This window comes from Halichoerus grypus, chromosome 2 (genome assembly GCF_964656455.1).
Source record: "Halichoerus grypus chromosome 2, mHalGry1.hap1.1, whole genome shotgun sequence".
Classification (NCBI taxonomy): domain Eukaryota; kingdom Metazoa; phylum Chordata; class Mammalia; order Carnivora; family Phocidae; genus Halichoerus; species Halichoerus grypus.
In genome coordinates this window covers 45057433-45070924 of record NC_135713.1, presented here as the reverse complement: position 1 = coordinate 45070924, position 13492 = coordinate 45057433, and the positions used below count along the sequence as shown (strand labels likewise).

Below are 13492 nucleotides of genomic sequence, written 5' to 3'. Positions count from 1 at the left end.
GTGCATCATGTTATTTTTATCACTGAGGAAACTGGGATATTAGAGGTACAAACCATTATAGTCCAGGATTGGATGTTTTTGATGATGAGCTCTTTATAGCAGGAACTCTGCTCTTTAATACAATGGAAAAGTAATTTATTGAAAAGTGTCCTTGGGGATAGAAAAGAGTATTGCACTTCTGCTGATGTTTCTCATAACCAGCTGAGGTGAGGAGGGACAGGCTGCCCCAGGAGCCCAGAGATGGGCTTCTCGTCCCTCCTCTGCAACCAGCCAGCTGTGTGCTCTAGTTAAGCCTGTCCACTGCTCCAGGCCTCGGGTTTTCCACCTGTAAAAGGAGCAGGCTAAGTGATATCTGTGATTACCACGCATTTTTAAGCAGTGCAGCTGCTCTTAGTGAATACCTTTTCAGAAACCAAATATAGACCATGCCAGGAGAGGGAGCTGAACACCCGCCAACCCCCCCCCCCCGCCCCCGCACCGGCGAGGTTTACCCTCTTGCTAACAGTGTTCTGTGAGGCATCCCTGGGCCCTTACTGCTCTGAGATACACACTGGAAGCCAGCAGCCTAGATGGTCTTACAATTCTTTTCTAATTGAGCAGGGAGAAACACTCGTTTCTAATCCAGCAGATGTGTGGTTTATTCTACCTCTGGAGGACTCATGCCCCATGACACTCAGAGAGGGACCCTACCAAGTGGTGTAGGGTCAACCCCCAGGACAGCTGATGCTTCAGAACACAGGTGACAGGGACCTGAGGCTGAGCACAAAACACAGGCTAGCACCGGCCATGGAAGGAACGTCTGTGTCTTCCCCAGCCACGGCCGTCTCAGTGGCTGAAGATGACCCTGCTGCTCGTGTGGCCGCGCGCGCGTGTGTGTGTGTCTGCCACGTATTTCCTTCCTTCCTCCCTCCTTGTTCATTCGTTCACTAAGTCACACACAGTTATGGATCCCCTGCTCTAGACCACGAATGATCTAGTGAGGAGGACTGACAACAAACAGGCCAACCAACAGCCACACAACTACGCAACTACACACGAAGAAGAGTGAGCAGTGCTGGTGGTGCACCTAACTGAAGATGGTGTGAGGAGCCAGAGAGGGGAAGACGCAAGAGGATGTGTGGGCAGAGGGAGCAGCGGGGGAAGATCCCGAGGCAGGATGGAACCTGGCCTGCTTGAGGAGAGAGGGTCCTGCTGTGGTTGGTACCTCGACGGCAAGAGTGGATGAGCATAGCCCTGCCTACTGCGGCCGTCGGGTTCAACCACGGCAGCGAGCCCGCTCAGAGCAGGCAAGCTGTAGCTCAGTCTTCTCAGCGGTAGAATGGCGTGGCAGACACTGGAGAAGGGCTCACTCAACACCTTCTCTAATGCACGTCTCCCTTTCCTACCTCTCTTCAAGAGGCCCCAAATCAAAACACTTCCATTTCTAGCCATCCTGGCAGATAGGGATGCCTGGATGTCAGAGTTCTGGCCAAAACTCTTTCCTGAATAAGAAGGCAAAATCTTGAAAAAGGGAGGCTTTGTTCTCTTTACCCTTCCTCCTTCTCCCTGTCTGAAAGGCAGACTTCCCAGAGGTACAGCAGCCATTTTGTGACCATGAGGATGAGGAAGCAGGAACAGAGAAGCCTGGTACTTTGATGATAGCCTGAGGCAGCTGTACCAATCCTGGATCCTATTAGAAATGAATGAATGAATGAGCCCCCTTACTTGTTTGAGCTATTGTTTATCGAGTTTTCTGTTATTTGCAGTTTAGTGCACTTCTACATCGATACAAACAGGATAAAAACAGAATGTACTTCATGGGATGTTGTGAGAACTGAATGAGATACTGTGTATAGGGCCAGGGTCACGGCCAGGCACACAGCAAGCATCAGTAAACAGTGGCCCACCTGTTGGTGCTGCTGAAGAAAACCTGCCACCCTTTTGGCCAGTCACTGAATGGAGTGTGGGGGGCAGGAAGCTGGGTGGGGTGGGCCCTACCTCGATCGCTGAAGTCATCAACCAGCACAATCTCGGCGATCAGCTCCGGGGGCGAGCGGTTCAGCACGCTGTGGACGGTGCGGAGGAGGGAGGACCAGCCCTCATTGTGGAAGGGGATGATGATGCTGGTGTTGGGGAGTGTCTCCAGGTAGCGTTTGCCATTGCAGCTAGAGGGAGACACAGGGGACAGGAGACGATAGGTTCAGCTCTCATCTTGCCAAGAGAACTCCACAAGCACACGGTTTGGCTAACTGCAAATGCCACACCTTTCTAGCCTTCTGGGAACGAGTGAAAGCCAGGGACACCTCAGTCACTTTAGAACCTCCTTCCACTTAGCACCCCGAAGTCCTGTCTCCAATTCCTACACACACGGTGGACAGGGATATGTCTACAAGAAGCCCCTGACTCTGTATAAGAGCAGTTACAAACCCACGACAGCAGCCCTGGGGTTGGGTGCCCTCCCTCGCTACAGGAACATGGTTCCCCATCCTCATGATTCCACGTGGAAGAAAGCCCTTCAGTAGCCCTCTGGCCTCTCTCCTCACCCCTCGCACACTCCTCACCCGTGGAGGAGAAACCATTTATGCCCGAGTTTGGAAGAATCAACTGGGCTTCACTGGCCCAGCCCCCTCCGCTCTCCCTCCCTGGGCTCTACTGGCGGAGGGCACGTTTTCACTTCTGCTCAGTCCCATGGTAAGCTTGGGGGTGGGAGGCCCTGCCCCTGTGGGCCTTTAATATCATTGTAACACCCAAGAGAATTAACATAGTTCCTTAATACCATCAGATATCTAGTTGGTGTTCAAGTTTCCCTGATCTGTTATCTTTTTACAGTTGTTTAAATCAGGATCAAGACAAGGCCCACATGCTGCCTTTAGCTGATGCACCTTCTAAGTCTCTTTTTTCCTTACAATTTGTTTGTTGAAGAAACTGGGTCATTTGCGCTGTCGGATCTCCTACAGGCTGCATTTTGCTGCTTGCGTTGCTGTGGTGTCTCTGAATACCTTCCTCTGTCCACCCCTCCTTGGCTCCTGTAAATTGGCAACTAGGTCTAGAGGCCTGGCCTAATTCAGTGAGATATTCTGGCAACCTCTTTATAGTGGCGTGAGCCTCCTATAGGAAACATACTCTTCAGTGGTCTTTCCTTTTGTGATGTTGGTGGCCACTGATGATCAATGCCTAAATCCTTCAGTTCATCAGGGGTTTTCAAAATGGTGATACTCTTATTCTATCATTCTTCATTTACTAGCTGGGATACTATAATGAAGAAAAATCACCACATCAACTATTTGGTTGAAGTACAGGAAAGTATAGGAAAAGTACAGGAAAGACATGACACATTCTTTTTTTTTTTAAGACTTTATTTATTTATTTGACAGAGAGAGACACAGTGAGAGAGGGAACACAAGCAGGGGGAGTGGGAGAGGGAGAAGCAGGCTTCCCGCAGAGCAGGGAGCCCGATGCGGGGCTCGATCCCAGGACCCTGGGATGATGACCCAAGCCGAAGGCAGACACCTAACGACTGAGCCACCCAGCTGCCCCAAGACATGACACATTCTTGATTGTCAGTTTTCAGAATGACTTGGTTCCCTACCATGTTCCAAAGATGGCCAATTATTTGTTTTCATTATGAACTCATAAATTTTCACATAATTAATGTTTCAGTTCAGTGCAAATATTATTATTCTTATTGGTTCCCAAATAATACCATCTCGAGTCCAAGAGAGTCTTCTCAAGTTGGCTCCTAGTCCTTTGGATATGACCACAGAGTATTGATAAAAGATTACAAAAGATTCTCCATGCTTAACTTGTACATTTTCTGCCCTAACCTGGATCAGCCATTCTGCCAAGGAACCCCGGCTCCAGATTATCATCGAGATCTCCATTTGGATACTGCAATATGGGTGCTAAGGGCATTCATTACTCCTGGGTTGGTTATGGTTTCTATGCCTTTACAGTGGTCAGAGCTAGAAATGCTTTATTTTATTTTATTTATTTTTAAAAGATTTTATTTATTTGAGAGAAAGAGAGAGAGAGCACAAGATGGGGGAGGAGCCGGGAGCTAAGCAAACTCCCCGCCGAGCAGGGAGCCCGATGTGGGGCTCAATCCCAGGACCCTGAGATCATGACCTGAGCTGAAAGCAGACCCTTAACTGACTGAGCCACCCAGGTGCCCCAGAGCTAGAAATATATTTTAATGCATGCATCATGAGTTCATGCTGAAGTTTAATATTTAATAGATAGGACTACAGAGTTTTACTGAACCTTAATTTTATATTGCATGTCCTTTTAATTGAGATATGATTTATATACCATAAAATTCAACATAAGATGCACCCCTTTAAAGTGTATAATTCAGTAGTTTTTAATATACTCACAAAGTTGTACAACCAATACCACTATCTAATTCCAGAACATTGTCATTGCCCCTAAAATAAACTTCATATCCATTAGTAGTCACTACCCCTTATCCCTCCCCTCAGTCCTTAGTAACTACTAATTTGCTTTCTGTTTCCATTGGTTTTCCTATCCTGCACATTTTATGTAAATGGAATCATATAATATGTAGCCTTTTCTGTCTGGCTTCTTTCAATGAACATCTCTTTAAGGTTCATCCATGTTGTAGCATGTATCAGGACTTCATTCTTTTTATGGCTGAATAATATTCCAATGTATGGATATACCATATTTTATCTATGTATTCATCAATTGATTGACATTTGAGTTGTTTCTACCTTTTGGCTATTATGAATAATGCTGGTACAAACATTCATGTTTAAGTTTTTGTGTAGACATGTTTTTAGTTCTCTTGGGTATATATACCAAGGAGTAGAACTGCTGGGCCATATGATAACTCCATGTTTAACTCTTCAAAGAACAGCCAAACTGTTTTCCAAAGTGGCAAGAACATTTTACACTCCCACTAGCAACCTATGAGGGTTCCAAATTCTCCACATGTTGACCAACTCTTGTTATCATCCATCCTTTTGATTATAGCCATCCTAGTGGGTGTGAGGTGGTATCTCATTTGGTTTGATTTGCATTTTCCTAATGACTAATAATGTTGAGTATATTTTCAAATACTTAATGGCCATTTGTATATCTTCTCTGGAGAAATGTCTGGTAAATATGCATTTCCTTTTTAGATTGTTCTTACTAATGTATAGAAATATGATTGATTTTTGTACATTGAACTTGTATCCTGCAACTTGCTGAACTCGCTTATTAGTTCTAGTTTTGTGTATGTATGTATTCCTCAGGATTTTCTATATATAAGACAATGTCATGAGCAAATGGAGAGTTTCACTTTTTCCAAGCTAGATGCCTTTTATTTCTTTTTCTTGTCTAATTGCTTTGGCTAGAAACTCCAGTACAATGTTGAATAGAAGTGGCAAGAGCAGATACCCTTATTTTGTTCCTGGTCTTAGAAGGAAACGCTTGCAATCTTTCACCAACAAATATAATGTTAATGTTGGTTGTTCATAGATGTTCTTTATCAACTTGCTGAAGTTCCCTTATATTCCTAGTTTGTTGAATGTTTTTATAATGGAAAAGTGTTGGATTTTGTCAAATGCTTTTTCTGCATCTACTGGAATGATCATATGGGTTTTGTTCCTCTATTCTATTAATAAAGTGTATTACATTGATTGATTTCCATATGTTGAACCAACCTTGCCTTCCTAGGATAAACCCTACTTGGTCATGGTGTATAATCCTTCTTATATATTGCTGAATTTGGTTTGCTAGTATTTTGTTGAGGATTTCTGCATCTACATTCAAAATGGATATTGGTCTATAGTTTTCTTGTGATGTCTTTGTCTGGTTTTATCTATTTTATCTCTTTTGCTAAAAATCTAGGTTCTTAACATTGTTACTTATTTGGTTTTTCCTATAATATATAATTGCTTCAGAAAAGCAATTCCAATATCATTGCTAACAATCTGATTTTATAAAATTTGAGATTCCTTTTGTCCTTCACTTCTTTTTGTCTGTGGGGTATATTTCATTAGAGATATTAAGGATTTTCCCAGGGCCCAGAAGATAGGACCTGAGGACCAGGCAGGTGCAGGTGGAATGTCAAAACTGTCTACTTTGTCTCCAGTCAGAAGCCAGGTATGGTAGGCAGAGTAGCAGCCCAAAGATATCTAAGCCTTAATCCCCTGAAGCTATGAATATGTTATCTTACATGGCAAAGGGACTTTGCAGATGTCATTAAGGTTAAAAACCTTGAGATGAGTTTGAGAAGCCTGGATTACCCAAGTAGGTCCAATGTAACCACAAGTGTCCTTAAAGGTAGAGAACCTTTCTGGCTGGCTCAGAGAGATGAGAAGGAGGGAGTAGAGAAGTGAAGTGTGAGAGGGACTCAACTCACTATTGCTGGCTTTGAAGATGGAGGAAGGGGGTCATAAGCCAAGGAAAGTGGGCGGCCTTTAGAATCTGGGAATGATCCTCAGTTGATGGCCAACAGGAAAACAGAGTTTCACTTTTCATAACCAGTCTGCCAATAACCCAGATAAGCAAGATTCCCCAGGGCCCTCAGAAGGGAATGAAGCCTGGCCAACACCTCGATTTTAGCCCATGTTGGACTTCTGACTTGCGGAACTGTTAAGAATAACTTTGTGTTGTTTAAACTGCTAAGTTTATGGTAATCTGTCAAAGCAGCTGCAGAAAACTCATACACAAAAATCATCTTTGATACCCTTTGCCCAGTCTGTAAACATTATTTGCAAACACTTCAAAAGTAGAAGATTTCACAAAAAATTCTCATGAGTCTCACATGGCAGCAGTGGGTTGGAGTTGACAATGGACACCCCTCTCCATGGAACAGGTGCTCTCTGGGTCCCCTCAGCCTTACACCAGAGCTGTTTCACTCCCTTACATTGCCTCCCAGGCCCCTGGAGACCTTTGAAACTGACAGCCCACAAGTAAAAGGCATTGTGGGAGGGAGCTAGCTTCACAAGACTGGTAAGAAGTTTTTTGGAGAAAATGTGGAACAACAAATGTAACAACAAACTGTCTCCTTTTGTATGCCGCTGCAATCCACTGTTCAACTGCCAAAATGCATCAGGGGCTCTCTGCAACCTACTTTGAAACATCTCAAAAAATAAAATAGATTGACAGATGGAGAGAGGGATGGACAGATACGTGATGAAACGGGGAGAGAAATGCTAACTGCAGAATCTAACATGAGCGCTCAATGTGCAATTCTTTAAAAACTTCTCTGTATGTTTGATAATTTTCAGAAAGAAACATTAGGGAGAAATGGGTCAGGGTCCCCAGTCTCCTTAGTTTCAAATTCTACCTCTGCTAGAGGCACCAAGGGAAGCTGGGGGTGGGCGGCAGGGACAGGAATGAACCCTTGGTGTCTGGCAGTGAGCTCAGTTCCAACTGTGTGGACAGGAACCCCCCTTGCCCCCGGCCAAATTCTGCCAGTCCAGTTCTGCTGGACAAGTCAGTCTCTTTCCTCTTGGGACCTTGGGACTTCTTTCACGTCCTGTCTTGCTCCTCCGTCTGGTTGGATGGTTTCTAGCCAGGCCTCACACAGCAGCCCTCTTCTGGCCCTTCCCCCACCTCTAATCCCTTTGGTCACGTCAGCCAGCTTTCTCTGGGAGCCATCTCCAACTTCATTATGTGAGTTTTCGCAAATAAACGAAAGCACCTCTCTCTTAAAAATCCCTTTCCCTTGACTCGGCTGGGTCCTCTGTGGCCAAGAAAGACAGCGATATCTAGTTTGCTAAGGAAGTTCCTGCCTTCCACCCAATTTCACAGGAGGCTCGTTCGACTGAAGCAGGGTTGGGGCGGGGGGCTGTTAGCAGTAATAAGCTGCCTGGAGTCCACGGGGCGAAATATAATAGAGCTATTACCCCACAGAGAGCCTGGCTCTCTCAAACCCCAGGCTGGGCCCCACAGTCTGCCAGCAGACACACAAACACCATCACGTACTGAGGGAAATAGGCAGTGCCACAATAGACTAAATTCACTTCTAATTTGATTCAGTCATGGAATTGCAGATTATTCAGAACTCAAATGAAAGGCTCAGCTTGGATCATAGCCTTGAACATGCACCTTTTTTAGGGGGCCTCAGGACTAGTCTTTTTCTCCCTCCTCTATCCATCCACTCATTTACTTACTAAATAAACACACAACAACACTTTGACTTTTGCCATGGGCACTAGTCATTAGCTGGGTTCCAGCTTAGTAGAGGCTCTTTGTTTAAATAAAAAATTGTCTGACATGCTGAAATCAATCTCTCCAGAATCCAGCAGGAAGTGTGATGCCACAGACCTGCCCACAAGCCACCTTCCTGTAGGGGAACTCATGCAAAAAGCCCCATCTTTCCTCTTCTTATGAGGCCTCAGATACCAGCAGGAAGAGGAGGCCTGGGGATGGCAGGGAAGAAACAGAAGGCCCCCGCCCCCACTGACACCCCCATCTTAGCAGTCCTCTTTAACACCCGTCTGCATGTTGTGTCTTGAGATTTCACCACTGGATGGTGGAGTTATGCCCAGTTCTTAGGTGTGTGATAAACACAAGGCATCCCTGTGCCCGATGCCTTTAGAAAGTGGCCACAGAGAATGTGGTCTCCAGGAAGGGCAATTAGGGCACAGTATTCCCAATGTAAGGAGGCTGGGTTCGGCCATGACCAGACAATAACAACTCTGTCTTCCCATGGTTCATTGTGCCTGATGGTTTCCAGAGCACTTGTCCTTCTCTCTGCTTTAATCTGTACCAACCCTAGGGAGGGAGGAGAACCAGAGAGTACTAATCTCATTTTCCACAGAAGGAAAACAGGGCCCAGACAGGTAAGGGACTTAGATCCAGGACTCAAATCTAGATAGTATTTATTTAAAACAACACTTATTTTAGCCATTCTGACAGGTGTAAAATGATATCTCATTGTGGTTTTAATTTCCATTTCCCCGATGATTACTGATGTTGAGCATCACTTTACACCTGTTGGAATGGCTGAAATAGAAAACACAAAGGAATAAGAAGTGTTGGCAAGGATGTGGAGAAAAAGTAACCCTCTTGTACTGCTGGTGGGAATGCAAACTGGTGCGACCACTCTGGAAAACAGTATGGAGGTTCTCCCCAAAATTAAAAATAGAATTACCGTATGATCCAGGAATTCCACTACTGAGTATTTACCCAAAGAAAACAAAAACACTATATCGAAAAGATATATGCCCTATGTTTACTGCAGCATTATTTACAATAGCTAAGATATGGAAGCAACCCACGTGTCCACTGATAAACAATGTTATATCATTCAGCCATAATAAAGAATGAGATCTTGCCATTTGCAACAACAGGGATGGACCTAGAGAGTAAAATGCTGAGTGAAACAAGTCAGAGAAAGACATACCATACATTTTCATCCATATGTGGGATTTAAGAAACAAAACAAGCCAACAATAATAAAAGGAGACAAAGAACAGACTCTTAACTATAGAGAACAAACCAATGGTTATCAGAGGGGAGGTGGGTAGAGGTGGGTGAAATAGGTGATGGGGATGAAGAGTACGCTTATCGTGATGAGCAATGAGTCATGTAGAGAATTGTTAAATCACTATATTGTGTACCTGGAATTGATAAAACACTGTATGCTAATTATACTTGAATAAAAAAATACCACAATGTTTTTCTTGATGACAAAAGTGGTAACTGCTCGGGATAAAAGTCTAAAAAGCACAGAAAGGCTAATGAACAACTGGTAACAACAGCAACATCCTGACACTTGGGGCTGACCTCTGCTAAACATTTAGGGAATGTATTCCTCTGCACCCTTCTCTGAACATGTATTTGTTTCTATGACATGGCAACGGCAAACCCACTCGATGGCGATGCCCTCTTGCCTCAATATTTCTGGCCCCCGATGGCACCATAAAAGAGGCGCCTGTGGAGTTTTGGCCCTTACAGCTAGACCAGAGTGAAGAGCAGGTGGCCCCTTGCACAGGCATGTCCGTCATCACCTGGTTCGCGGTCTAGGGAGGTCCCGCCTCAACAGTCACACATGCACAGTGTGAGGACAAAGGGTATGACCAGCGGTGTTCCCTGACCCACTGGGAAACAGTGAAAAGAGGAGAAACAAAGTGAACATCCATCAATAGGGAAAGCTTAAATACAAACTAGGGAATACTGATAAGCAGTGAAAAATAAGGTGGAAGATGATAATGATGACAACCGAAAATATCTGTTAAGGATCTCCATTATGTCTGGCATCGTTCTAAGCGCTTTATATGCACAGAGTCATTTTATTTGATTAACAATGCTCTTTTCGAGGTAGAGACTATCACTACTCCCATTACAAAGAGGAGGAAACCAAGCACAGAAAAGCTAAGTAACTTGCCTGAGGTCGAACAGCTGGTGAGGGTGAAAGCCTGGATTGAAAACCCATCTGCCCTTTATACATATTAATACTTTTATATAGATAATGTAGCAATGATATTAATTGTACAGGCAAAAAGAAGAATGAAGAGATAAAAGACAAAAATTGAGGGAACTAAGTAGGAGCTTGACATCCTGTCTTCTAGTTTCTGCTCTGCCATGCAATAATCCAAGCCCCCTCTTCTTGCTGGATCTCAGGTAGAGACGCAATAAGCAAGTCTCAGGCACTTGCTTTGTATTCTTTTTCCTTCTTTGGTAATAGCATCCCGATTTTCCTTGAGGAATCTTCCACCCCTCAATTCTATAGGGCTCAGGGGGAGGTCCTTGCATTGCCTTGAGGATGGGCAAGGGAGCCTGGCTCAGCCAATCAGAACACTCCATCTCTCCAACCACAGTGACAGTTCGGGGATGGGCACCTGTAAATCAGAGGACATCTTGGCTAAGAGAGAGATCTGCTCTTTTCTGCTGAAATACTGATATAAGTCTGGTCTGTCTGGGGCCACCATGTGTGCTCTCTGTCTTAAAATGAATTTAACAGAGTAGAAAATAGAGCCAAAAGTTGGAGAGAGGTTCCTACTGGCATCATTTAGGGACTCGGATCCAGGTATAGCTGAAGCCAAGCTCTGCTCCTGGCCTTTTCAGCTAGTGAGTCAATACATTTTCTTAAGCCAGTCTGAGTTAGGTCTCTGTCACTCGTCACTAAAAGAATCCTTGCTGTTATAACTGGATCATCTCTAAGCCCTCTCAATCAAATGAATCTGTTTTGGAACTAAGGATGGCTTCTGAAGGACAGAGGCAGAAATGGTCCCCCAGGAGTCACCTCTGATCTTCAGGGGGCAGCCTCTGTCTCTCACTGCAGAATTCTGCTTATCACTGACTGGGAGAAAGGGGCTGGGCTGAGAGGGCTGTTGTGAGGGTGGGAGGCAGTGGGATGCCCGGGAGGTAACTGAGCCCATCTGTGGCTGAGCAGCCCCCAATTTAATATTCACTGAAGGATTCTGAGCTCTTGGGACACAAAGACAAATCTAATATACTGGCCCTTAAGATGCCCCCTCAGGGCTTAATGCTGGAGCACTAGAATATGAAAGAAAGGAAGTCAAAATCAAAGGGAAGCATTTCAAAAATCTTCTCTCCGAGTCAACTTTGAATAGAACAATCCAATCATTTTGAAGGGAATTACAAAAGACATTTAATTCCCTAGCACAGGACACCATCCACAGACCCAGCAAGTCAACTGAACAAACCTGATGTTGTATGTGTCTAAGGGAGCAAAAGTGCTCTCACCCTGGATTCAAATCCTGACTCTGCCACTCTGCAGCCACAAGACCCAGGGGTAGGTTTCCATACTTGCTGAGCCTCAGTTTCTTATCTGTGAAATGGGGATGGTAATACCATGAAAATGTCATGATAACTAGGTGAGACTGTACATTTAAAACAGCCACATGGAGGGAGTGGCTAGCTCTGTCCTTGGAGATAGGTAAATGTGGAGAGAACTCATAGCAAAAGAATGCTCCTGATTTCAATTCTCTTGGAATCAGGGATGGACGTTCCAGAGAATTGGGCTTTAGTAAGGCCTAAGTAAGAGCTGTGCTCTTGTAGACATGCATCCCATTCTTGGTACCCCAGGCTTTAGCCAGCTCATGGCTCAAAAATTCGCAATTGCTCACTCCCTCAATCATATGTATTCAAGAAATGTTTACTGAGCGCCTACTATGTGACAGATACTATGCTAAGCCCTGGGATTATACTGGTGAGGAACGAGTCATTGTCCCTAAGGGATACAGAGTTGAATGGGGGGGGGGGGCAGACAAATAAGCAGTAATAAATTATGATAATTTTTCCTGCCTCCCTGCGTGAGGCTGTGAGGGGAGAGCAGAATGAAAATGGCCTAGAAAGACAAAGTGTGAAGGCCTTAGGAGTAATGTATCCTCATGCCCAGCCCTGCGCCTTGCCAACAGGGAGTGGGTGATTAATGGTTGCTGGGTTGAACTGGAGTTGGAAGGGCCTAGTCCAACCCTTTTGTTTTCCAAGTATGGAGGTGAGGCTTACTGAGGTTGCATGGAGATCCCAGCCTACATGGCCAGCAGCTACTGGACTGGGAGTGGGGGCTGGCTCTTCAGTTTAGTCACACCACAAAGAGGAAAGCCTTTGGAAACTCTGGATATAAAGAATAAATCCAAATCATAAAGGTTTCAAGGAGCTGGTGTCTGCTGTCATGTTCCAAGTGCTACCTGGGGGCTTTGGCAGGTCTGTGGGTGGCTGGACCATGCAGCCTAAAGAAGTGGGTCTCTGGGAGTTTCAGTGAACTTCAGCATAAAAACTACCACTAGTAGGAATGTGGATGCTTTCAATATGCTAGCCGATGTCCATTCATTCAATGTTTGTTCACATTTATCAGAAGTAGTTTGTATGGATGTGGAACTGAAAAGACCAACTACTAGTTGCATAACCCCAGGCAAGTTATCAAACCTCTGCAAGCCTCAGTTTCTTCCTCTTTAAAATGGGCCTTAGCCAGCATTGATCCCAAAACCAGACAAAGACCCCATCAAAAAGGAGAATTATAGACCAATATCCCTGATGAACATGGATGCAAAAATTCTCACCAAAATACTAGCCAATAGGATCCAACAGTACATTAAAAGGATTATTCACCACGACCAAGTGGGATTGATTCCTGGGCTGCAAGGTTGGTTCAACATCCGCAAATCAGTGTGATACATTAATAAAAAAAAGAACAAGAACCATATGATCCTCTCAATAGATGCAGAAAAAGCATTTGACAAAGTACAGCATCCTTTTTTGATTAAAACTCTTCACAGTGTAGGGATAGAGGGTACATACCTCAATATCATAAAAGCCATCTATGAAAAACCCATAGCGAATATCATTCTCAATGGGGAAAAACAGAACTTTCCCCCTAAGGTCAGGAACACAGCAGGGATGTCCACTATCACCACTGCTATTCAACATAGTACTAGAAGTCCTAGCCTCAGCAATCAGACAACAAAAAGAAATAAAAGGCATCCGAATCAGCAAAGAAGAAGTTGAACTCTCACTCTTTGCAGATGATATTATACTTTTTGTGGAAAACCCAAAAGACTCCACCCCAAAACTGCTAGAACTCATACAG

The 13492-nt window shown here is 44.5% G+C and overlaps 1 protein-coding gene and 2 long non-coding RNA genes across 23 annotated transcripts in view; 2 read left to right on the top strand and 1 right to left on the bottom strand.

Annotated features, from left to right (window-relative positions):
• Window positions 1–13492, top strand: part of LOC144381083 (uncharacterized) — a 912868-nt gene that overhangs the window by 237627 nt on the left and 661749 nt on the right. The gene's annotated exons all lie outside the window — the stretch shown is intronic.
• The window catches only part of GALNT10 (polypeptide N-acetylgalactosaminyltransferase 10), a 217656-nt gene that overhangs the window by 87366 nt on the left and 116798 nt on the right, over window positions 1–13492 (bottom strand). Inside the window, exon 4 of the mRNA XM_036114243.2 lies at window positions 1978–2144. Coding sequence (XP_035970136.1) covers window positions 1978–2144 — 167 coding nt within the window. The remainder of the gene's footprint in view (window positions 1–1977; window positions 2145–13492) is intronic.
• Window positions 1–13492, top strand: part of LOC144381084 (uncharacterized) — a 44499-nt gene that overhangs the window by 10596 nt on the left and 20411 nt on the right. The window lies entirely within an intron of this gene.